We start from the raw sequence: 27,098 nt of genomic DNA on the forward strand, positions 1-27,098 counted from the left end.
TGACACAACAGCTTTGCATGAATCGGTTGCCGGAGTCACTAGCTAGCCAAATGTTTTGAAAATTTTCTTTTCAATGCATTAGTATCGCCGTAAAAAGCGAAGAGAGGAGGCACGAAGAGAATTTCTCATTTGCAGATACGTCGAAATGAAAAAGTACCCGAGATATGTGATCTGCACATTAAATGAAGATAGAATTAACAAAAGGGCGAATGTCGCAAGCGTAAACAAACCGAGTGAGGGTTGATTTTCCTACACTCTTAAATGATTCTACCTGTAAATAGGTCGGATTTAGTTAAAGCTAGGTTGAAACTACTCAAAATGCCCTTAAAGTGTACAAACTCAAACTTTGGGTAAAAATTTCAACCAATTTTGGCTACTTGCTACCGATAATTGAATTATTCTCCATGACAAATAACGCAATTTTAAGTTCCTACTACCAATTTTTTGGTTGAAAAACTACTCAAAATCTGAGTTTGTACACTTTAAGGGCATTTTGAGTAGTTTAAAACTTACTTTAACTAAATCCGACCAATTTACAGGTAGAATAATTTAAGAGTGTATGCTGGTCCAGCAAAAAATAACTCTCACTCGTTTTGTTTACATTTGCGCCATTCGCCCTTTTGTTAATTCTATCTAGAAATGATTACAAAAGTAATCTCTGATTACTGTGTACTCAAACGCCTTACTGGAAACCCCTTGATTTAGACTGCGGTGCTTTGTAATCATTGGTTTTGGAAGCCCCTTGTGGAAATCCATGCATTTGACAGCTCGTTTGAATACAAAAACACTGATACATCCGCAGACCGTAGCACCCGCAGCACACTTTACACATTTTTTGCCTTTGAAAAGTAGTAAATGTGGTTCTCTATTTGGTCGGACTCGGACAGTTCGTACTTTTTGCAGCAGGTTATGAACGGTTAGTTTCTTTGGTTCTGCTTTGTTAACTAACAAATTGTAACTAGTTTGCCAAGTTGTCGTAGAGCAATAAGGAAACAGTGCGCTCCAACGTTTTGAAAGATTTAGTTATTTAATATGACAATGGTAAGCATGCTTTAATCTCTTTCATCTAATAAATTGGTATACTTGAGTTAAAATGATATAATTTTAGCACAAAAAAATTCGAATCAGTTCAGTCAAACGAGGACACCATAAAAAACATAAGAAAAATGCAGCTGATTCTGGAAAAAAAGTATCCAAGGTGATAAAGACCGAGACGAATATTTTCAGTAAAAAATACAAGATAAAGCCGCAAGCAAATGTGCGGCAAAAAAACAAAATCAAACATAGCTTGCCTATACTTGATACTGTTGATGTCGGAGACATGATTAATAGTACAGACGAATCGGATGCAGAATTAGAAAAAACCCAGAAATCAGATTATGATGAAATGAAACATTCTAGCGAACAAATAGAAAATGCATATCACAGCGAGTTACAAAATAAGCACTATTCTTCAAATAAAACTAAACAACTCCTTCCTATTAAAACACATAAGGATGGAATCATTTCTCGCAGTGCAAATGTATACGAATCAACTGCAGAGTTAGTTACCTCAGAGGAATCGCGAAGTATAAAGCATGAAGATTCAGGATCAGAAACTCAACCAAATGAAGTAAAAGTTCCAATGGGTATAAGTGATTTGTTGGTTGAGAGGAACAACGAGATAGAGAAACAAAAGTACATAATTGGTTCAACTTGTGCATCAATCGTTGAAAATCCTGAGCTAAAAATTAAGAGTCTTACTTTGCTTTTGGATCTGATCGGTGAGAAAACTCAGTGCGGCAGAGTCAACATGTTTGTTATTAGGAAGCTGGCATTAATTTCTTTAAAGGAGGTATTTAAAGATATTGTTCCTGACTATCGATTGGGAATAATCGACGCGAATTCGCAAAAATGTAAGTATGTGCTCCAGATGTCTTATTATGTATATTACGAAGGATATATCGTTCTATTATCGGACGTCATCTATTGAAAATTCTGTACGTTAGCTCTGATACGAAGTCTCGTGTCTGTGTAAATTGTGGTTTTCGTGATTCTGCTTAACATTTTTAGGCTGAAAATGTTTATGACTAGCGCAGGGGATTGGTAATTGTGCTTTTCTAAAACGGTTGCAACATTCTCGCAACTATAATCATTAATTATTCAAAACCGTAAAAGTCACACGGATTAAAGCGCGCGATAGTGTTATTATCCCTGTACCTTTGATTAAAATTTGTTCAACTAAGGTGACGAGTTTTTGTTTTTATCCAAGTTTAGAGCGCCAAAGGTTTTAAATGGTAGAAGCACCTATCTCTACAGAGAGAGCTTTTTCTCCCTTAAACTTGCTTTCGATTCCGACATTTATGTGAATGCTGATTCCGAACGATTCAATTCCGTTTCAAGTGTGGACGGCCAACATTTCAATAGGGTCCAAGTCCAATTTGTAAACAAACCGTGTGAGGGTTTTTTGCTGGGCCAGCATACAAAAAAATCTTACTTAGTTTGTTTGCAAGTTGGTCTAGGGCCCTATTAAAATGTAACCGCGTCGAATCGAGCGTTTCCACGGTACTGTTCCACCGTAGCAGTCGAGAAAATTACGCGAATTGTTCGCGATCGTGTTTGAAGTCAGTATTATTAGAGTCACTTGACAATTTACCACAGAACCACGAGAACCACAGATTTTGTCATAGATGCATATTTTTAATATTTATCTTGCACATTTTAGTAAAAAAGACCACCTTGGCTCGCGTAAACTATGAGAAAGAACTTCTCCTTCATTACAAAAACTTTCTAATACTATGCGAAGAATGCACACGCGTGTTAAACAGTAAAAATTCCGGATGGGATGAAAAATCATTAGAACGGGAGCAAATTGCAGAAATAGCCGTGCAGTGTATATGTGACTTACTTATTGCACATCCTTATTTCAACTATAGCTTAAATAAGGCCCAGATGCTAGTAGTAATGCTTAACAATAATCGTGAAGCAATTCGCAAAGCTGTTCATGTATGTTTCGTGGCGACATTCAAAACTGATAACCGATACGATATGAGCATCCATGTAAGTATAATAAAGAGTTTTTACATTTGAAATTTTAAAGCATAATTGCAATTGGAAAAATCTAATAGCACAGACAAATATATAGGACACTTGTATCAATTCCACCGTCCATCCAAAAACCACTCGTTTTACAAAAAAGCATGTTTCGCAACATGGCCACACCGCAGCGCTTGCTTGAGTGCTTCTTCGTGTTTCCGGTAAAAAACAGTACTAAGTTACTCCGCAACATGAACAGAGGGTGCTAATGTGCAAGCAAAATTGTTAGGACGGTGGTTTTCAAAGGATTTTCTTCTATGTGTCATGTCAGTTCGCTAGTGCTAATAGATAAGTTCAATGTATGTTTATATGCACCACCAAAATTCCAGAACTCTTGGACGTTTCACCTGACTGTGAATTTTTTGCAGATTGTTCGTCATATAAATCAATTGGTTAAGAAAAAGCAGTATAATGTGTATCCGGAAATGGTTTCTTGTCTTAAATTTCTGCGAATTAAAGAGGTCAATGTTGATGCTCAGAAGGAAAAAGAGTTGAAGCTTAAAAAACTCGAAGCCCATAAGTCACGAGTTATAAACATGTCCAGACAAGAGCGTAAGCGCAAAAAGAAATTACAAGAATTGGAGAAGGAATTGTTCGAAACCAAAGCAGAGGAAAGTAAACAAAATCAGCTAAAAAAGTTGACTGATCTGACCAAACTCGTGTTTATTATACTTTTCCGTATACTAAAAACTGCTCCAAAATCGAAACTATTGAGTGTAACTCTTGAGGTCCTCTCAAAGTAAGTACAATGATGGTAGTCAAAGTAGTACATAATACTTTAAATCAATGGTATTAACCTTACATATTTCAAGGGCTATATTTATAACAGAATTCGCAGATACTGAGATAAAGCAGCCTAAGGCGCAACTTTTCACAAAAAAATTCAAAGATGCATTGTGTTGTGAAAAACACGGCACCAACTTTTCAAAAGAGCCAATCTGCAAAATGTCAACAAACCGAGTGAATGTTTCTTTCTCTATGTTACTCCAGCAGAAAATAGCCCTCACTCAGTTTGTTTACATTTTGCAGATGGGCCCTTTTCAAAAGTTATTTATTTATTTATTTAATTCCATTTGGCCGGCCGTTAGCACAGCTAGGGCTATATGGGTTTTTGAAAAGTTGGTGCCGGATAGATATTGTGCTTTCTCCGCGTTGGTTCTTGACATAACGCAAGGTACTATGTATAGTACACATGAAAGCAATATCAATATCATCAGTAATGTTGTCAGTTCGTAAAATGGTCTACATACATATCCTGATTAGAGTTGCCAAGTTGCCAATCTTTGGCCGGCCTAGCCTGTTTATCGTCCTCACGATCGGTGACCGGTCGATCAACCAAAAAGACTGGTAATCCGACACAAATAGCCGGGAGCTTACGCGTTATTTTTTTTTTTAATTGTCAATTTGTTTTGAGACGTACCCATTCAATTGATTTCTAAGGATTGCTGATGTGCGACTGTGTTGGTGGTTTGTTGCCATCAGGAAACGACTTCGCTATGGAAAAAAAATTCCTGATGAAAAAAAATCGCATACACTCAAGACTTTTTTACACGGTAATTTTTACGAGTTTTGAATTGACACGGTTTATTTTTGGTCGATTTTTAAACTACGTGGGGAAGATTTTTATTGCTTCCAGTACAGATGAATATATGGCAAGCTAGCAGCCTTGACGGAGAAAATTCGTTGACCAGAGAAATGGTAGAAATTTTTCCAAATCCATATGGCATTGAGCCTAAAAAGTATAGTTCAGTTATTTTTAATTTAATGCATTAATGAGCGCTTATGTTGTACGCATTTTTAGCATCAAGAATGGGTAGTCAGCGACAGACACTGATGATCAAAATTTAATGATAGATGAAATGGTAAAATTTGATTTTTCATTGGATCGTTAAACATGGCTGGTTTAGAAGTGACAACGACTTTCTTTTGGCGCTAGTATATTAAGTCCAGACGGTTTAATGTACACTAGTGCCAGAAACAAGTAGTTGTCCCTCCAAAACTAGCTACATTCATTGATCCATTCAGCCGCGGAGAATTATACAATGATGTTAAAATAATGAAAAATTGAATGCTTGAAATTTTTAGACTTGGCAACCCTATTTTTGATTCTACGTTCAACACTCATTAACAAGTTGACGCTAAAAAAAAGGCTTAAGCAAAGCAAACCCCCTGCTAGAAATACACTGTCTTTTTTCGATAATCAAAATATTCCATTACAGGTTCGCGCATACCATAAATATCGATTTCTTCTCAGATTTGATCGATGTGTTGGATAATCTTCTAGTGCATGCTGGTCTTGGCAACCGGGAGCAATTGCACTGTATTCAAACAGTCTTTACGATTCTCAAAGGACAAGGAGAAGTACTAAATATTGATCCCGCACGTTTCTATACACATTTATACAAAAACCTCTTGTATATCAATGCTGGTATGTATAACGCAGATATCAATAAAACTTTATATAAGGTACCTCGGGGCAAGTGGGACCTAAACACTGCATAGTTAGAGTTGATTCGGCTGTGTAATCAACACCTATGATAATTTTAAAATTCTAGCGGCACAGAAACTCTTGAGTGGTATCACTACTAAGGTTTAATTTACGCCATAACGCTTTATTATTCGACATCTAGTTGCAGATTAGCCTAATTATATCTACTCTGCCTTTCCAGAGTCAATTAACATCGTTTATGAATCTTCAGAGTCTGACCAAACAGTTTGCTCCTTCATACGCCATGTTTCTTTTTGGGTCCTCTTGGTTTAGTATTACCGATATAACTATGGCCTGTCGAAAAAACCAAAAATTTTTTTAATCGACCAAAAAGCGTTTTAAGCATTTTTACTTAAAGTTTAAATGTGAAAACCAAATATTTTCTTACTTTTTATACAGACGTTATGATTTTCCTTACAAAAATCTGCAAAAAGAAAGACAAATATAAAAAATAATTTTTTTACCGATTTTCAGAAATTTCGTTGTTTGAATTTCCATTTCTGTTTCGTGTTAGAAGCGTTAACGCCACTAGTACACTCATTTTTCGAGTTTTTTTGGGCTGTAGAGCCCATAGGCTTTATAATAAAAAATTAACGTATATCCTACAAATTATTTTTTTGTCCCTCGATTTTTCAAGCAGATTCCCAAAGGGGGCGGAGTGACAAAAACTTTAAAAATGATTTGCATAGATCTTATAATTAAACTATAATTTTAATGTATGCGTTGGAGTTGTATCTTCCATTTCTAGAAAGGCTCAGTTGGAGAAAATGAGGTTGGAGAGAGTTATGAGCGTCGTTCCCACTTACCCCGTATTCTCACTTGCCCCGGGGTACCTTATAGAAAAGATAAGAAAGAAAAACAAAAAATGTTAATGCTAAATGCTATTATTTAATTCTATTACTCATTGAGAATATTAAATACTATTGCACCTGGCAGCAATTTTACGAGTCCTACGTAAATTAGTTTTTTAATAATAATTATCCTGACTCACTAAATACGTTGAAATTATGCTTGTCAAGCAAGGAGGGGTGCAGTGGGGAGACAATAACGAAAAACTGATGGTTCAAGTTGCTGAATTGCAAACATGTGTGGTAAACGCAGAAAATAACCATACTAATAATTTTCACGTGGGACTCTAAATAGGTGGAAACTCCGCATTAACATTAACTGCTTTTTGTTTTCCTGTCTCATCTTTCCGGTAATCTACTAAGACGCCCAAATAACAAATGGTTATTGTATGTATGTATGTATGTATGGGGGGAATCCACCATCAGTTCAAGGTCAAGCAGCTGCCAGTGTATGTGGGTAGACTTAACAGTAGATTCAAATTTGATTGTTAAATGAATTTCACACTAAAGCTGTTGTAGAAGAACCAAAAGGGATTGGGCGGACCTACAAGCAGAGGCACTTGTGCGCATTCCGTGATTATAAGAATTTCCTTCCAGCATTAGGATTCTTCCATGTAACAATAAATTTCGCTGCACCAGCTTTAACCCACGTGATGGTTTGTTTGTTCGAAAAGTGCAGCATAAATATTGTTTCTGACCTTCAGGAGTTTCCTCCTAGGGATTCCGGTTGACTCCTCACTCCATCCAGTGCCGACTCGTCCGCATGTTCAACCTGTTCATAGGAAAGGGCAAACAAAATTCAGCCCGACCAAATTTTGTTTGCACCGACGCATATGGAATGCAATACGAATTTAGTTTAGTTACGAAGCTGATGAGCAAACCGTTCAACACGACATTTGAACGTTTCTTTCGAGATCTCAATGCACAACCATACCAACGCATTATTCCTGGTATTGATTCTTGATACTGAATTAGTACCAGGAACAATGTGTTGGTACGAAGGAGATAAAAAGAGAATGTGACACAGCTTTTACTCGAAAGCGCGGGCGCTTTATTGTCTCGTTCATCTTCAGCATTGAACAACTTACTACCACATATCCCTATGGCACGCGCTTTGATTCCATATTTTATTTGGTTAGGAAGCTAATGAACAAAACGTTCAACACGACGTTTGAACGTTACTTTAGAGATTAGCACCAGGAATAATGTGTTGGTACGAAGGGGATTTGAAAATAGAGCGCGGTTGGCGATTTGGCATGCATTATTCGCAAAATTTTCTCATTAACTCGTTCATTTTTTGCATTGAACAACTTACGCATATTGCTTGTGGTGCATGTGATGTGCGCGCATCGCAGTAAGGTGGTAATTCTAATTTGGTTCAATAGGTGAATTGAACGAAAAGTTTTCGGTTCGTCATTAAAATTCAGAGACGAGTTTGCTGGTAAAGTAAACCGTCGTATTCCGTTGCTATTTAAATAAATAGGGATATCCACGTATCGCTTGCTATGTTGCGAATACGGAGTATTGCATACTTATACTGCCACTATTCGCATAACAGTTCCATCTCCATAGAAACTGGAACTGCAATGCGAATTGCGGCAGTACATAGACACGAAATACACCGTTTACGCAACATGGCAAGCGCTACGGTGAAAACCCCTAATGTTTGTTTTATGATTAAAATATAGAAATGCGATAATAAAAAAGCTGCGTATTAATTTGTATTTTTCGCTGGTTGAACAGGTAAGCTAAACCCCCACGAGTCGCCACTGACTCCATCATCCAGTTTTCCACTCATATGATGCCTCTGTATTCATGAATTGATCCTATAATGCATATAATGAATTTATCACATGATATATAAGGCCATAACAAATATTTAAAAAAGTTTTTGTCCCTCCGGTGTTGGGCCACTGAAGGGGAGGCGAAAGAAAAACAAAGAGAATTTTTTAATCGAGTAAAAAAAATGGATTTTAGGCATTTTTACTTAAAGTTTAAACGTGAAAACCAAATCTATTCTTGCTTTTAATAAATGCGTTCTTATTTTTCATGCAAAAATCTACGAACAAAAAGACAAAAACACAAGAAAATTTGTTTTGGCCGAGTTTCGGAAATTCCACTATTTGAACTTCCATTTCTATTTCGTGTTAGAAGCGTTAACTCAACTCGTACACTCATTTTTCGAGTTTTTCAGGCTGAAGAGCCCACAGACAATTGATTTTAGAAAAAAAATTTAGCTCAACCTACAAATTATTTTTTTGCCCCCCGATTTTTCAAGCCAATTTCCAAGTGGGGGGGGGGGGGGGGACTGTGACAAAAACTTTGAAAATGATTTGCAATAGTCTAATAAAATAAAATTAATATGGATAAAAATAGATCGAGCTCACCAGCAGTCCTTTGCATCAGATATAGTTGCGTCATAATGATGCCATCATTTGAGTTTCCTTCAATCCTACATGTATAACAACCCACAATATTCATGTACATACACTATTAGCAAGTTTTACGGTCAATGTTTCCATTGTATAGTACGTTTTTGAAGAGCTAGAACGAAACAGACAATTAGAATATATACAGTGGACCCCCGTTCGTTTGAACGATTCCTCATGCAAACTAACGGGGTTAGCTTTTAATTTGAACAACTGGTAACCCTAAATATGCTGGAGCTTGTGTGAACTGGCTGCCCTGTTCTTTGTTATTGTTTTGGTGGTTTGATTCAGTTGGCAGTTGCAAGCAGCGAATATTTCATTCTTCGATCAGATTTCTACCATAATCGTTGGGAAAACGCATTGTGAAACAGATTGAACACGCTAGATCAGTACAAACAAATCGCGTTTATGTGCATTGTCTGCATAAGCAAATGATGTCATATTGAGAATGACATTTGAACCATTTTTAATTTGCACGTCGTGCAAACCAACGGGGTTCAAATTAAATAGTGTTCAGATTAAAAACGGTCAAATGAACGGGGGTCCACGATATTGGGGCTTACCTATCAACAGGACCGGGTGGATCAGCCTTCTGCTCAAAACTACGATTTTGATATCAGGCAGCTGGGATCCACGCAGCATCGCACCTCCTAGCTAAGCTACTCAATCTTAAGGAAAGAGCATTACCGGGTATGGCCACGTGGAGGTGCTAGATAGAAACTTGGGTTGGCTAGAGCTATGTTGGACGCATTTTCATCGCCTTCCCCCTTTCATACCCAGCCTAAATAACAAATGGTTATTTTATATATAAAAATTTAGAGTAAACTCAAACTAATTTTCATGTCGCTACGTGAAAAGTCATGTGAATATTTTTCAACTATTTACCGTCCCCTAGGTTGAGGGGCTTAACGGTTTGGTGAGTATGTAGAATTATTGAACTTGTCTAGTCAGTTGACCAAACTCGTGACTTTAGTCATGACCTTAAAATGCGGTCAGGCATATATTAATATTTTTTTTGAACCGATGATTCTACAATTGATGAAGGGACGGTAAGGGAAAGTAATGAAGAAGGATTTTTTTCCGGGAATGAAGGGGAAGGGTGGAAAGGAAGGGGGGGGGGTAATAGGTAGCTATGCTTAACAAGTTGTCGTTGTGACTCCTATCTTTTGTCCAATGCTGGAAGTAGTGATGTCCGGTAATCGCTCGATTAATCGAGTAATCGATTACAGCATGGAATAATCGAATAATTTCTAATCGAATAACGCCTAGCACATAATCGAACTAATCGATTACAGTCGCATCGATTACTGACACGAATACTGCTTTTTGAGGTTTATGCTTGCTGAACTCAAAATGACGTGAAGCCCACATGGTAATTTTAACGGAAAGCTTAAATTAAACTTGTCGCGACTTCGAAGCTATACACGTTCTCTTTTACCCTCATGGAACTGGCCATCAGCGATGTCAGATCTTCAGATTTTTGTGCATGCTTGTGAGTGTGAGAGAAGAATGCTTTAAGATCTTTCTGTTTCTCGCACTCTTTAAGAAATTCCTATCTTGCTTTTGCTTCATTCATAGACTAAACTTATCCAAGTGGCAGCACCTTACCTTCGTATGTTGTACAGAACTGTTATCATTTTCCTGCTTCGGAAAAGTCGGGTATTTCCGGTTTCGGCAAACAAGTGGTACCAATTACAAGTAATAAACCCACTAGCAATAAAATTAGGTTACAAAGGGAATCAAAACAAAACACACAAAAACGTCAAACCAGAGTTGAGGTTAGGCACCGTGCAAAGGTTTATTCATGATCTTTTATGGCTGTGAACCATTTCGCGAAATTTTTAACTTTTTGGTTAAAATTTGACAGTTCGATGGTTATTTCTCCTTGAGTGGTTAAAATCAGTTCAGAATGTGAACCATTTCATATTTGACGGATTGATAGTTTTTTTTTGCTCAATGAGAGCATATAAGGTGAGGATGAAAATATTGTTTTTTCTGTCCGAGTTAAAATCGGAGGAATTTTTGATGTTCATTTGCTTTTTTTGATAGATAAAATTCATCTCATTTCAATCCGGGTTGTTTGAACAAATTTGTAATGCGATAAGCATCCATACCAATGTAAAACAAATCTATCGAAAAATCAGCGAAACTTGTCGAAGCTCTCTTCCTCACCTGTGCATATCTCATTGGCTCTCAGAACTTGGTTAAAACTAACCATGCTCCCGAGCAGGGTTATTTTCGGAAAACCATCGAACTGTCAAATTTTAACCAAAAAGTTAAAAATTTCGCGAAATGGTTCACAGCCTATGTGCGAGAAAAAAAGAGAAAGAAATATTTCTGTTTGTGTTTTCACCGTTTTCAAGCAACTTTTGACGATCTTGACAACTCGGCATAGAGATTCCGTGTAAAGGCCCAAACAGAATGCTGCATCAACGCACCCGTCAGTGTCAATTTGACAGTAAACCCATTGGAAAACTGTCAGAATAACGCAGGCGGATGTGCTGACGCAGCATTCTGTTTAACCCCCCCTTCTCTATAACGAGATGCAGTGAACGTCAGCGACAGCATGTCCTGGGCTCAAAATTTGACTGTTCGCAGTTGAGTGAAACGCAGTGCTGACATGCTATCTCATTTTCGTACACACGAGATGTTGGCAGCGAAAACATGGTTGCCTGCCGATGGGGTGGTTTGGCCCTTACGTGAAGTGCGAACAAACTTAAAACTCTCTTTGGCAAGGCAAACAGAGACTAATCGAATTCGCATGCGTGGGATTTCGCATGAGAACGAAAAGGTTCAAATATCTCTTTTTACATTTGTCATCGTGAATCATTTTTAAAATATTAGTTCTGTTGGTTGGTCCCGCTGGTTTCCGGTTTCTGTGCTATTATTTGAAATAACTTATTTTTCATTCTCAGGGGTACGCGTACATGTGGATGTGTTTTGCTTTTTGGTTGGAGATAGCCCATAGTTGATTTTTCGACTAACGAACCGTCCAATTAACGAATCCTTAAGCAAGCGAATCATTGCTGTATTTGATTTGAGCCAAAGCTTTTTTGAAAATTCATTTCGACAACTACCGCATACTAAACTGCTTCTCAGATTACAGATACAACTTGTTTTTACAGGACAGGTCAGTAATAACTAAAGCGAGGATACCATTTTCAAGCTTGAACGATACTTATAAGCTGTTGCTATCCAATGAAGCAATAGCGCACGTAATACAAGACATAAGTAGATCAGTGAAATTCACCCACAACGGACTTTGTTGACTTAGAGTTCCAAATAATACACCCCCAAGTTGGTCGTACCAGCTTTGTTGGATGAGTTATCCAACATACAGATAAAAAGTTATTTTCATTGAAAATAATTTTACAAATAAAAACCAGGATTTCAATGAATTTTTATCTAAAAATATCGGAAACCATCTGCCGTCAGCAATCCCAAATCTATCAACAGCAAGAGAGTTACAATGCAACGGTGTTCGATTTTTACTACGCTTTATCCACCACCTATACTGCCGCTACTCACATAACAGTCCCATTTTCTATGGAGTTTCCTATATTAATGGGACTGCCATGCGAGTAGCGGCAGTATACACAACGAGTAATCGAAGTTTCGTCGATTACCCGATTAATCATAGACGATTAATCGTGTCGAATAACAATTGATAAAAAACTATTCGATTACTCGTTAATCGATTAACTGAGAAAATCGGACATCACTACCTGGAAGGTGCATGGGTCGAACCAAGCTGTAATCAGATATTATAACCGGATTTGAACCCACAACACCTGCCAGGGCGTGTCGCTCACTGGTACACGCAGTACCTTGCAAGTCGTAAGGGCCTGCATAGTGTCGTCGTCCTGAAAGTAAAAACACGTTAGATTAAAACTTCTCGGTCGGTGGTTTCTACAGTAGGTGGAGGAAGAGGCACAATTTGTGTCTAAAAATAGACCAACCCATGTCGCTATGGTTAATAAGGGGGGTTGTGCTGACTTCTTTTGTCCAGCGCCTCTGTGGTTCAAAGGTACACGGGTACCAGTGAGCGACACGCCCTTTATCAAACAAATTAACATTACTTATTTGATCTGCATGAATAATTGGCGAACTTTGGAGTTTATCCTTGCCATGAGGGTCAGTGCCGACTTGTTGGTAACCAATTTAGCAGCGTTTGTCCAAGATTTTCGAAATTTTTCTATAGTTGCTTGTTGTTTGTGCTGGGACAGCTCTCCCTTCACCAAAGCCCAATACCGCTCAATGGGGTATAACTCTGGACAGTTAGGTGGATTCGCCTCCTTCGGTACAATATGGACTCCATTAGCATCATACCATTCCAAAACATCTTTGGCGTAGTGACAGGATGCCAAATCAAGCCAAAACAGCGAGGGTACATCATGGCTGTGTAGGAATGGTAACAATCGTTTCTGCAGGCGTTCTTCACGGTATATTTCCTTGTTAATGATGTAATTATGTAACTTTTGCTTGCTCGACCACAGCTGCATATGGCCTGCCATACTAAATATTTTTTGGGGAACTTGACTTTCTTCTTTGTCCTAAAAATCATTGCAACGCCATTCCGTTTCATGGCAGTGTAAAAAGACATACCAAGAAGCTGTTTAAAGTCTGCTAGGCCATACGTTTCATCGTTCATTATAACGCATGGAAACTTCGTTAAATATTCGCGATAAAGCTTACGAGCGCGTGTTTGGCCGTCATATTTTGCTTATCATTACGGTTAGGCACAGTCCTCATCTTGAAAGACTTCATGCCTTGTCGTTGCTTAGGAGTGTGCACGAATGTTGGCGACATTTTTATTTTACGAGCAATGGTACGTACAGAAAGATCTGGTCTCCTTCGTAATATTTGTTTTACCTTCGCATCCTTTTGGTGGTTCCTCATATCCGTTTTTGTTCGACTTCCCTTCTTCCTAGCTGTTGTCAAGCGAGTATCGAACGATTTTAAAACACTGTGAACACTGTGTGGCTGTGCTTGGAGGAAATCCAAGCTTTTTGGTAAGTTTTCTTAACGAGAGATCCGGATTTTCATTGCGACCGCACACAATTGCTTTTCGCACCTGCTCTTCTTTCGATGCCATTTTACGCCGAGCGCTTGTAATATAAACAAGTGTTATATTTTCAGAAAGAACAGACGTACGTCTACCACTCTGGAAAATATTTCATTCCTTGCTAATGTATTTCCGCAGGTGTGTGTGTTTAGAGGTGTCCAAATTTTGTCGCGAACAAGCCTTATTCAACAGACCGGTACAATGTATGAAGGGGAAAGAGAGGAAAATTAGATAAGAGAGTCATTGAAGCAACGCTTACTAAGTTCGTAGTTTGATCCTTTTTACCAGAAAACCAAGCTATAATGGGAGCTTATTATAATCGGATTCAAACCCAGCTTTTCTTACTCATATCCCGATTGGTACCACGAGGAGGAATTGATCGGATTTGTAACTTAAATGGTCCTTACTTTACACACTTAAAAAAAAGTACCGAGTTCGGTACATTATCGTAAATTTTACCGAACTCTGAGCAGCAGAACGTTCGGTAAAAATTTTTTATGATGCCAAACATTACTAATGATCCGTAAACGTCGATTGGCACCATCGAATTTTACCGAACGTTCGGCTGCTCAGAGTTCGGTAAAAAAATTTAAGTGTGTACACAGTTACAGCTTTACCACCTGAAAGTGGTCATTCATTTTAGGTCTTCAGCATTCGACAAAATAGCGATTGGTGATCATCACATGCCTCTCAGATGCCGCATGACCGGTTCCGGGCCCGGGGATAATTTCTTTTCTGATTCAAGCACGGAACGGATTTCGGAGGAACTTGTCCGGGACCTGGAATCGGTTATATGGCCTCTGATAGACATAAGATGATCGCCAATCGCTATTTTGTCGAATGCTGATGTTTTTTGATATGCGACACGACATACTTTACTGATGCTGAAATGTCCCTTTACGGGAACCGGTTCCGGATTTATAGTGTCCCCCCAGATCTCGATGGCACGCACCATGGTTCATAACTGCAGCAAAGTAACTGGTATGTCCACAGTCGATGATATGTTTACAAAAATCAACAGATTTCAAACAAATTATAAATATTTGGCAACTTTATCTAAAAAAGCCATGTCACGGTCCTCCAAGGAACACCGGAATAACTCCGGAACCATATGACATATGGCCATTATCTATAGATATTATGAAAATAGAAAATATTTTCGCAAAATTCCCAAATTTGGTGAAAAAATATTGAAAGATAAAAAAGTTGCGGCCATCTAATGAATTTTGCTGTGCTAAAAATGATGTAGACCTTAGAGGGGTTAAGCAGTTTTAATCGGATAAGTACTAGGGTTGGATTAGTACAGGCTGATGTGTCGATTAAAAAAAATCCAGTTTGCTATAATATTCTGTCATAATACAAATAACCCACGTCATCCTTAAGGTGAACGGGCCAGTTGAATTTATCGAAAAATAAATATATACCTTTATATACCTTGTGGGATACTTTTCTTGTCTATTTTGTATAAAAGTTAGTGCTAATAACTCAACAATGTTAATTTGTGGGTAACATATGAAATGATATATTTCTTCCTCACATTCGTTTCGTTTTACAGCCAAAAAAAGCGACGATATAGAACCAATAATAAGCGCTCTGGAAAGTGTACTTTTGAAACGTCATAACAATATAACCTATCATCGTTATTTGGCGTTTATTAAAAGAATTGCAATGATAACACTGCAGCTTCAGCACTCTGGAGCTCTCGGATGTCTTGGAGTTATAAGGACGGGCTTTGTTTTGAACTCTACATTGGATGTTTTGCTTGATACAGAATCCGCCATTGGATCGGGAGAATATAACTCGGAAATCGATGAACCTGAATTCAGTAATGCGAGTTCAACAAGCTTATACGAAGTAGCAAGTCTTAATCGACATTATCACCCTATAGTGAGAAAGCTAGCCAACAATATTTCTAATAGCGTACCAAGCGCAGGACCTGGAGTTCTTCCTCCCGCATTAGGAAAACTGTAAGCTTTTGATATTACGCATACCCTGTGCAAGTAATTAAATTGTCATCTTTTTTAGAACACCTATTGAATTGTATGCTAAACACGACACTACGCATATGGAGTTTAATCCCGGAATTCCATCACCAAAAGAGAAAAATCAATTACCTGAAACAGCACGCCATATTTTCAGCGACCAACATCTTGAAAGTTTTTGCTTCAAACAAAAATATGTACAACGCAAAGAAGCTGAGTTTAACTTCATGGAATCTTGCTAACTAACGTGGAATATAAACGTAACAGCATCTCAAACCCTGTGTGGTTTGCATTAGCCTAGGAGTATCCAAATTTTGCAAAAATTCTTGAGATTCTGCAAAAATAAATTTATTATCTTACACCTACCTACCTATCATTTTAGACTACTTGAAGTTATGAAACGCCATTTCTCATTATCTTTAATTGTCTGGGTGTGAAAATTCTTTCAGAGCAATTTAGCGCAATTAATGTTGGCCATAGTCTAGGGAATTAGCACTGCTAAAGTACCTTCATCTGGGGATACTTGCAACGGCAGAATTACTTGCAAGCTGCTTTTGATCGAGTTGACTATGGGATGTTGGTCAGCAAAATGGAGAAACTAGGTGTATCTGTTAACGCCGCATGCTGGTTCAGATCTTATTTGACTAATAGAAGCGTTTTTTTTGAAACGTAGGTTCTACAATTGATGAAGGGACGGTAGGGGAAAGAAATGAAAATTTTTTGGTGAAGGAGGGGAAAAGCGGAAAAGTGGAGGGCGGGGGGGGGGGGTGGTTTGGGGTTCCGGTTATAAAATTATAGCTTGGTTCGACTCATGCGCCTTCTAGCATTAGACAAAAGGTAGGAGTCAAAACGACTACTTGTTAAGCGTAGCTACCAATACCCCCCCTTCTCACCTTTCCGCTCTTTTCTCTTCTACACCAAAAATTTTTCTTTTCTTTCCTCTACCGTCCCTTCATCAATTGTAGAACCACCGTTTCAAAAAATATTAATATATATGTATGACCGCATTTCAAGGTCAAAACTAAAAACAAGAGATTAGTCTAATAGAAGCGCGTGTGTCAAAATTGGCTCTGCTGTCTCTAACTGTTTCTCCAATCAATTAAATGTCCCACAAGTCAGTAACTGCAGAAGTACTTGAACTTATTTGTTGTTGTGGTTTGTAGCACGCACCGGTTGACGTTAAGCATAGAGAAGTGCAACGTGATTTCGTTTCACCGAAAACGTGTGCCCGTTGAATGTGACTACAGTATTTCCGACCATCGCCCTTTCCCTGTATAGGCGAAGTTAAGGAGGCCATCATGCAGCTAAAGAACAACAAGTCAGCTGGAAAAGATGTCATCGGAGCGGAGCTTATTAAAATGGGACCAGAAAAGCTGGCACCGTCTTTGTCTGCACCGACTAATTGTTAGAATTTGGGATACGGAACAGCTACCGGAGGAGTGGAAAGATGGGGTTATCTGCCCGATCTATAAAAAGGGCGATAAGTTGGACTGTGAGAACTATCGAGCGATCACCCTTCTCAATGCCGCCTATAAAGTGCTGTCCCAAATCATTTTCCGCCGTCTATCACCAATTGCGAATAGATTTAAATATTTACACTGCGGCAAATCCTCCAAAAGGGCCGTGAATACAGAGTTACATTATTTCTTACATCATTTATTACATCATTTATTCGTTGACTTCAAAGCCGCATATGAGCCGCTCCGAATTATAGTGGTCTATTGACCATTTAGTTAATTTTACAGGAGACGCAATTGTCTAAAAAACTCTATAATAAATTCTATACAATTATTTTCTCGAAACCAAGTGTTCTAATGTGTAGTGTATAAAGTGATTCAACATGAGAATACATAAAAATCTCAACTGTTGTCAAAATATACGATTTATTCACACCAATGTACATAGACCACTATGATTTTATATATATTTTCACCGTTTTCCCCAAAACGTTCCGCAACATAGTGGTCTATATCCATGGGATTTGTAAATGGCTGTATCTTGCGCTGCTGACCGGCTAGCAAGTTGCGGTCTTCGGGAAGGGGTTATTCAAATGACTACCAGCTTTAGGATGGTATGGAAAATAGCGCAGAATTGTCTCACTACGTGGCGCTAGTGTAAATGTAATATTCATATACAGGCTGTATCTTGCGCTGCTGACTATCTAGAAAGTTGCGGTCTTCGGGAAGGTTATTCCAATGACTACCAGCTTTAAGATAATATCAAAATAGTACGAAATTGTCTCACTACCCAGGTAACCAATAAGCATTAAAATAAGCAGTAAATCAGTTGTTTATTAGCATCCCTGGCCTTTTATACTGCAGGTTGTTGTTTATCAGCTTTTTGACTGCATAACTGTTGTAAATTGGCATCCAAAATTCTATTTAAATTCTTCTTGTTGGTAACTAGTTGCAAATAAGCATTGTCAGCACTATAAGAGGGCTAGCCGTAAAGTAGCCGCATATTTTGCCAAAATAGCATTTAAGTAGCATTAAAGGCAACTTAAATGCTTCTTGGCTTGCTTTAAAATTGCATTGGAAATGCTTATTGGTTACCTGGGTACTACACTGCCCATTGATGCATAGTCGACGTAACGACCAGCACCATGATTGTTGAGAAACCGCATTTTTATCGTGAAAAACGTTTAAAGCCATATAATCTTTGCTATAAACTTTTTGAATCGAATAATCTGTCAATTTAGTAGAGTTTATTAAGCAAAATAGGACTGATGGGGTTTTATGATTCATTCCTCATTTATTGTGTTTAAAAAATGAGAACGCCAGTTTATGCGAATAAACAGACTGTTTTTTGAACGATTATTCACATAACTTGGCGTAAAGCTACAAAAACAAATAGGTTACTATGCTGATTGATTATGCGGGGAATTACGTTAACCATTAGCATTACGTGAAACCAATACCAGAGTAGCTCAATTTTCCTAAATTTCTCGAATATTTTCGAAGAAACATATGTTGTTTGAATATTGGGCCTGTGAACAACATAGTTAAGAGTGCGTTGGACCGAAAAAGTACATGTTGGTAATTTTGGTTTTTACGTCAACTATGCATCCATGGGCAGTACAAGGCTATAAGAAATAGTTAACTTGAACACTCAATTTTTTTCTCTAGCTACGTTAACTGCCTGTAAAAAATCCATCTACCATCTACTAATGATACTTCTAAGGCCAGAAAAAAATACCACCAACTCACTTAATCTATTAATCTCAGTCACGTGAACACATTCCCAGTTACTTTCTAAACATTTTGCACGATTCATGGAAAATTGTATAATCAAAGAAAATTCGGTACCAACTTTTCAAAAGGGCCAATCTGCAAAATGTAAACAAACCGAGTGAGAGTTATTTTCTGCTGGACTAGCATAGGAAAAAAACCCTCACTCGGTTTGTTTACACTTTGCAGATTGGCCCTTTTGAAAAGTTGGTGCCGAATTGTTGCATTTTTTCACTAATTCTTTTAAATCGAAACTTGCAACAACTTAATAGGCAATTATGTCACATAAACAAATAAATAAATAAATGGTAAATAGTAAAATATTAGCTAATTTCTTAACTAGTTAATTAGCAACTGTAACCTAAACACCCTTTCCAAAGAAAGCAACTTGTTATAGTTATTACTAAGACACTAGCGCCGCCCATTGAGTAGATTCTTAATTATTTTCCATACCATCTTGAATGTAAGAGTAATTTTATAATTTGAATCATAAAAATACTATTGTTATAATTTTTTCACTGATGATTAATGATGATGATTTAAAAAAAAATCTTCACCCGCTTAATCGAGTCTAAAATCCGGATAATCGGTTGGCCTCGAGGTACGATGCTGATCTAATAAGCTAGTCGTCGTATATTCGAATCTCGGCTGGGAGGCACTGTTAGAGTCAATAATCAATAGTCGCAGCAAATTGCCCTGCTCAGCTGGCTGCGAAGTTTGTCGTAAAAAAACAGAAGATCAAGTTTCAATTACGGAATGAAAATCAGGAAAATATGGAGATAGAGATGAGACGAAAAAGTGAAGAAGAAAGATAACTACCCTGTTACACTTAGATTTGTGTAAGAATACATCTTATTAAAGTTTCCAAACGATTTTATATCTAAATACTTTAACTAGACTATTTTCAACATATAGAGAGTAAACTTGAAGCGGAACAGTACTGTTCGGATCAGAGCAAACACTGTTTTGTTAGCAGCAAAGTATTATGCAGCTTCAAACTGTAATTTTAATTTTAATTAACTCTTTAACAATTTATATAAATTTTCTATTCAACTTACATTCAGTGTTTCAGTAAACTTTTCTTCCTCTTTCGCTCAAATCTACTTTACTGTAACTCTTTCTCGTCTATACTTTCAAACTATAAATTTCCAACTTCTTCCTTCCTTTATCTGTATCTCAAGAAATTTAAACTAGTTAAATTACATATTATAGTTAGTATTTTAAGCCCACTTACAACTTTCGCCAGCACAATTCCACGTTTTAGCTTTAGTTATATCAAAATACTCAGCTGTCAAACCGTCAACCGTCGTCTGGCCTAGAGCTCGGAACGCACACTCACGTCAAGCCTTTACAGTGGTCCCAGTTCCAATTTTACTGTGAACATCCCCCCACCCGTGTGGTTTCGGGAACTAGGTCAGTCATCTGGCTCGTTCCTTCGTTCTTATCTGCATGTACTTCCAGCAGAGCCAGTTTAACAGCAGGTCGCCATAGTAACCCATCCTTGACTTGAACCAGCGCACGCCGGACTTGGCCGTCTGCACCTTTCACCGCTTCTATGACTCGTCCTCTAGCCCACCCGTTCCTCCGAGTGTCGTCTACCACCACGACCAAATCTCCAGGCTCGAGCGGCTTCACTGGATGAAACCACTTCGTACGTCTAGTGATCGTGGGAATATACTCCTTTATCCATCTTTCCCAAAACAGATCTATCAGGCATTGCGCCAATTTCCAGCTATCTCGAAGGGTACCTCCTTCATACTCCAAGTGACTTATTGGTTGCTTGATTCCTTGTGATCCGTATAGAAGGAAGTGATTTGGTGTTAGAGCCTCTTGTTGTTCGGTATCTAGGGGAATATAAGTTAGAGGTCTGCTATTGACGATCGATTCCGCTTCTAATGCTACCGTCTCCAAAATTTCGTTACTAGGATGATGCGGATGATCTGCCATTGCCTTCATCGCTGTCTTTACGGATCGCACTAGCCGCTCTCACGAACCTCCCATGTGTGGTGCAGACGGTGGGTTGAAATGCCAAGAAGTTTGAGCATTAGTAAATGTCACCGCACATTCTTCGCCAATTTTCTTTAACTGCGCTTCTAAAATGTTGCTCGCCCCTGCGAAGTTAGTCCCGTTGTCGGACATGAATGACTGAGGAGCGCCTCGACGAGCAACAAATCTCCTGATAGCAAGGATACAAGAGTGTGCCGACAAACTATAGGCAACTTCCAAGTGCACCGCACGTATTGTCAGGCATGTAAATAAGACTATCCAGCGTTTCACCAGGCTACGCCCTTGTTTGACCAGGATTGGTCCGAAATAGTCAATCCCTGTGTGTGTAAACGGTTTAATGAAGGGCGTAAGCCTTTCTGTTGGCAACGGTGCCATCATCGGGTACTTAGGCACAGCCTTGTAGACGTGACAGTACTGACAGTTCTGGGAAACTTGTTTAATGACGCGCCGCAATGACGAAATTTGATATTTCTGCCTCATTTCGTTGCACACCGTTTCATTATTGCCGTGAAGAAAGCGACGGTGATAGCTGTCGACAAGCAATAACGTTAGGTAGTGGTTTTTCGGTAGTATGATGGGATGGGCAACTCGTAGATGCTTACTTGCTGCAGCTACAACTCTGCTATTCATTTTTATCACCCCATACTCGTCCAGAAAAGGCGACAACTTATACATTGAATTCGATTTCGCCAACTGTAGCGAATTTTCGGCTCCGTTTCCCTTATTGTGTTTTAATATCCGTAGTTCTTCGTAATATACCTCTGCCTGCACTATTTTCCACAATCGATTCTCGGCCTGGAAAAGCTCTTCGCTGGTGAGTGGTCCAGACACTACTTCTTTTCGAAACCGCTTCACTGATCTCAGCAAAAATGCTACAGTACGCAGGAGCCTCTCCCATTTGGAGAAACGATTTAATTGTAAGAGCGGCTGACTGACGACAGAACCATGCACGTAGAGATGTGCAGGTCGTAGCTCCTCGTCCGTATAGACGTTTTGCTTTTGTACGGGCCATTGGCTCTCAGGAAGGAACAAGAAGCTTGGTCCTGCGAACCATCGGCTTGTGGGGTCGAAACTAGGGCCATTTCCCCATTTGGTCGCATCATCGGCAACATTTAGCTTTGAGGGCACGTACCTCCATTCGTCGACGTTTGTCAGAGTCAATATCTCCCCTACTCTACAGGATACATACTGGTGATATCGACGACTGTCTGACCGAAGCCACGAAAGAACCGTGGAAGAGTCGGACCACAGGTACCGCTGCCGTATAGGCAAAGTCATAGCGGAGCAAACACTATCTAGTAGACGACTACCTATCATCGCAGCCTGCAATTCCATACGAGGGATTGAGAGTGGTTTTAACGGAACCACCTTTGTTTTTGCCGCCACCAAGGCGCACCGTACAAAGTCTCCATCTTCGATCCGCAAATATGCCACGCAAGCACTCGCGTTCTCACTTCCATCTACGAACATGTGAATCTGCATATTCGTCAGTTGCTTTCCATCTACACCTCCGAAGAAACATCGAGGAACTTGCACTTGTTCCAGTTGCAACAACATATAACCCCATCTGCGCCATTCATACACTAACTCTTCCGGAATGCACTCGTCCCAGTTTGTACCAGATTTCCACACATTCTGCATGATAATTTTCCCGCCTACAGTGAAATGAGCTACGAATCCTAAAGGGTCAAACAGTGTCATAATCGTTCTCAGTACCTGGCGCTTCGTTGGCACGACTTCACTCTCAATGAGCTTTCGAATGTCTGCATGACCTCCGATGTCAAACGTAAAGACGTCTAGTGACGGCTGCCATACCAACCCGAGCACTCTTTCCACATGTTTGAGTTTCTCCAAATTCATGGTTTTGCTGCATGGTTCCCTCGACTCCCCCAGACGGTCCAATACCTCCGGGGCATTGGAAGAGAAATTTCTAATCTCGAATCCGGCCTGCTGGTGAACGTACTGCACATCCCGAACTAATTCCACTGCTTCATCTGCTGTATCGACGCTATCCAGAAAATCATCTACGTAATGCGCATTGATAATCGCTTCGGAAGCTTTCGGGTATGATTTTTCCCATACTCGAGCGTTCATATTCTTGATATATTGTGCTGAGCATGGTGAGCACGTCGCTCCGAAAGTTGCTACATCCATCACATAAATTTGTGGTGCTTCCGCTGGATACTTCCGCCACAGAAAGCGTTGAAATTGCTTATCCTGTTCCCGGATGCGAATTTGGTGGAACATTTCACGAATATCTCCACATACCCCAACATTGCGCATTCTGAACCGCATTAAAACGTCCGTCAACGATGTCAACATATCAGGCCCCTTGAGCAGCATATCATTGAAGGACATCCCACCAGCTCGTGCGGCAGCATCCCAGATTAACCGTATTTTTCCTGGTTTCTTCGGGTTCTGAACTATCCCCAGCGGTAGGTACCAAGATTTACCAGGCTTTGTGGATTTCAGCTCCTTTTCGGTGATTTGATGAGCGTACCCTTTCTGCTCATACAACGTGACCTGTTCCTGAACACTTTTATAGAGCTCTGGATTCTTGCTAAGCTTTCTCTCCAGAGAAACCAATCTTCGAAGAGCCATCGAGTAACTATCAGGCACAACGGGATCCTCCTGCCTCCAGAGTAATCCCGTCTCATACCGGTCGCCAACGTGCTTAGTGGTCGCTTCAAGTACTTTGCGAGCTTTCAATTCACTTTCCGGTGTAAGATCCCTTGTCACGACGGCTTCTTCAACTAAAAAGAATTGTCGCATCCGCTCATGAAGCTCCCGATTGTTAAGGTCGTCATGAAATTCTAGTCGCTCTACTAAATCCGCTTTTTTCGAAGTCTTACCGAACACGCACCAACCTAGTCGTGTCTTAGCTCCAATCAGATCGTGGTCTTTCCCTTCTCGTACCTTCAGCGTCGTTAAAAGACGGGCATGCTCCACACCAATTATCATGGATGGAATCGCGTTTGAATAACTGCGGATAGGGAGGCCTTTCAAGTGCGGATACATATTTGTAAGTTCCTCGTACTGTAATGTTTGCGGTGGCAGCTTCAATGCGCTTACTGTGCGTACGTTATTAAGGTTATACTGTTTCAGCCCCATCTGCCCCGAAACCGATACACTGATTCGCTTGGAATTTGTCTCTTCGCGCGTTACGTCGCCAGTCCAGCTTAGAAGAAGTGTGTCGACTGGACCTGTGATTCCTAATTCTGCCACGATGTTATCTTCAATAAGTGTAGCTGAGGAACCATCGTCTAAGAAAGCGAAGATATTAATTTTCCGGTTATTTGCGTGGATGGTAACCGGAAGATATCGAAAAAGTGAATGGGGAACGGACGTGTGATGGTTGTGATGAGAGGTTTCACTTGTGATTCTATCTGGCTTGCCCGATGATATCACATTGCCAGAGTGCAAGAGCTCATGGTGACGAATGCGGCATCCATATACTCCACATTCCTTTCCCGACCGACAAGGCCACCTTCGGTGCGGGATAAGACACATCTTACAGAGCCCCTTCAGTCTTACAATTTTCCATCGACCGTCGACACCCAGTTCTTTAAACTCTTCGCAATTCATTATCACATGGTCTAATTTGCTACAGCAGCAGCAACCTTTCTTTCCCGATATTTGATCTTCGGCCTCTCCTTGATCTTCTATTGCCGTATGTGCATGCAGGCACAACTTTTGCTTATCACGATTCTTAGCTTTCACGACAGGATCATCTATTATCTCTGGGATGGTTACATCAGACGCCGTTTGAACTATTTCAGACATGAATTCCCCGAACGTCGCCAGGTTGACTACGGATTTCGATCGCTTATAGACAGACCACTGCATCTTCAATTGCGATGGCATTTTTTCCACGAGTTCTTGTAGTAGCATGGGATTACAAAGGTGGTCTTGCAGGTTGGACATGATCATATGATCCACCGCGTCCCGAACCGCCAGGCCGAAGTTAATGAGCGAGGGTAAATTGTCACTCTTAGGTGGAGAGACTGCGCGCACCTTTTGCAGTACCGTGTGAATAAGAATCTCCGGTCGACCATACAGTTGTCGTAGCGTTTCCATGACCGACGGCACTGATTCCGGTATCAGCAGGCGGCATCTAACTGAGTCTAGTGCCTGCCCCTTTAAGCTTCTTTGTAGTCTTGAGAGATTTTCTGCGTTTGTGAAACCACATGTTTCCGTACTGTTTCGGAAGGAACTATAAAAGAGTGGCCACTCACGTGGATCACCGGAGAACGAGGGTAGTTCTCGCGGAATGACTTGGCGTGCTGCTATTTGCGCTGTGGAAGGTCCCTGTATGCTCTGGGTATTTGAGGTAACGGCAGTACTCATCCTAGGATACGAATACAATTGTGGGTAGCTTGGAATAACACCGGCTGACTGTAACACTGGATTGCACTGGGACATAGCCACACTGTACGTTGACTGCATAGAGACAGAAGTTGAAACCTGAGATGGTAATCCTGTGCCATACACAACATTATGATTAGGCACGTTTGCTTCAAGAGACGTTAGTCCCACACCACGCGAGTTGTTATTAACTGCAGGGGGTACGAGAGACGGCAGTTCTCCCCCATAAAGAGGGTTGGTAATGGAATGAGGGATCGTAACTCTAGGAGCACTATGAACTGAGCTTATATTCCAGGACATGTTTGCTGTTACTGGATTTGTTGAAGAGATATTGAATATATCGACCGCACATTGCGGTACGCTTGGCGGAGGCATTGCGGGCGAGGGACTTTTGTAGGGTACGTTTTGATTCAACTGTGACTGATTAAAACTAGTAGTAGCCATTATCGGTGCCAAAGTAACGTGAGTTAGTAAATTACCTTGTGAACTAACGGTACTAGCTATCGGTATATCAGTTTTACTTAATTGTAAACTACCACTAGTGGTTAGAACTACATTAGATACTGTACTTGAAATTCCTACGGATACGGGAACATTCGGCGATTGCATTAATAGAATGGAAGATTCTGCGTAAGACTGCGTAAGGACGTCTGGAGGTGGCGTCATTATTGTACCAGATACACCAGTGGTCACCGGCGTAGGTGTCGATTGGGTTATAGTTGCTGGGATTTCAAACGCACTACAAATAACGTGCCCTGGCTGATTTGCCCGCGGCGTGGAACTGGACTGCGGAATCAATGATGAACCAAACTTCTTACCGTCGGGTTCTTCAGATTGCTTCGACGTACTTGGGCCAGAAGTAACGGGTTGTTGGATTTCACTGACTATCTGTGCTGATTGCACCACTGGTGGATGATCTATTAACCACTGCTGTAGCCTGTCACGGGTTGCTCGAATAGAAGGCCCACTTTTCCTGCTCCCTACTTCACTACTTTCCGCGATCATTTGAAGCTCCGCCTTCTCCCTCAGGTACCTTTCGTCTTCTGCTGCCCTGCGCTTTCGCATTTCATCCTCTTCAGAGATGCGTTTTTGCCGGATCGCGTCCTCCTCTGCTTGCTGCTTCAGTCTCAGTTCACGCTGTTCCTCTATCAACTGTAGTTGAATCTCCGCCCGTCTAGATCGGCTACTTGTGTGCGAACTAGCAACTGAATGGCGACTTACTGCATCGCCTTTACAATTGTCGCATTTCCAGCTTCGATCCGAGTTGGCGATGGAATCACTTACACCTACACATCCGAAGTGTGCCCAAGCAGAACAAGAGTCACAGCCAACCATGTTGTCGGCAGAATCTTGTTGATCGCATTTGATACAATGTCCGGTACCGTCCATCGCGTTAACTTTTCAATGATCCGAACGTTAGTAAACCTTCGATTACAGTGAATTTTGAAGTTTGTTCGGATCAGAGCAAACACTGTTTTGTTAGCAGCAAAGTATTATGCAGCTTCAAACTGTAATTTTAATTTTAATTAACTCTTTAACAATTTATATAAATTTTCTATTCAACTTACATTCAGTGTTTCAGTAAACTTTTCTTCCTCTTTCGCTCAAATCT

General features: G+C 40.0%; 2 protein-coding genes across 2 annotated transcripts; one reads left to right on the forward strand and one right to left on the reverse strand.

Moving 5' to 3' along the window:
- Nucleotides 1-818: 818 nt before the first annotated feature.
- LOC128734519 (nucleolar complex protein 3 homolog) lies at nt 819-16,241 on the forward strand. Its single transcript, XM_053828762.1, has 7 exons — nt 819-1,041; nt 1,109-1,895; nt 2,705-3,039; nt 3,444-3,814; nt 5,295-5,503; nt 15,461-15,872; nt 15,931-16,241. The coding sequence occupies exons 1-7, from the start codon at nt 1,033-1,035 to the stop codon at nt 16,127-16,129; spliced, it is 2,322 nt and encodes a 773-aa protein (XP_053684737.1). The 5' UTR covers nt 819-1,032; the 3' UTR covers nt 16,130-16,241.
- Nucleotides 16,242-21,100: 4,859 nt separating this feature from the next.
- LOC128735844 (uncharacterized) lies at nt 21,101-26,875 on the reverse strand. The gene has a single exon (XM_053830328.1). It carries the CDS (start codon nt 26,873-26,875, stop codon nt 21,101-21,103), a length of 5,775 nt encoding a protein of 1,924 aa, XP_053686303.1.
- Nucleotides 26,876-27,098: the final 223 nt, after the last annotated feature.

Source organism: Sabethes cyaneus, chromosome 2, assembly GCF_943734655.1.
Source record: "Sabethes cyaneus chromosome 2, idSabCyanKW18_F2, whole genome shotgun sequence".
Classification (NCBI taxonomy): Eukaryota; Metazoa; Arthropoda; class Insecta; order Diptera; family Culicidae; genus Sabethes; species Sabethes cyaneus.

Excerpts from the sequence above, each read along its gene's own strand:
- LOC128735844 (XM_053830328.1), bottom strand. The coding sequence starts at position 26,875 with ATGGACGGTACCGGACATTGTATCAAATGCGATCAACAAGATTCTGCC.
- LOC128734519 (XM_053828762.1), top strand. Across the intron at positions 3,040-3,443 it reads GATACGATATGAGCATCCAT|ATTGTTCGTCATATAAATCA; the intron begins GTAAGTATAATA and ends AATTTTTTGCAG. Across the intron at positions 15,873-15,930 it reads CCTCCCGCATTAGGAAAACT|AACACCTATTGAATTGTATG; the intron begins GTAAGCTTTTGA and ends CATCTTTTTTAG.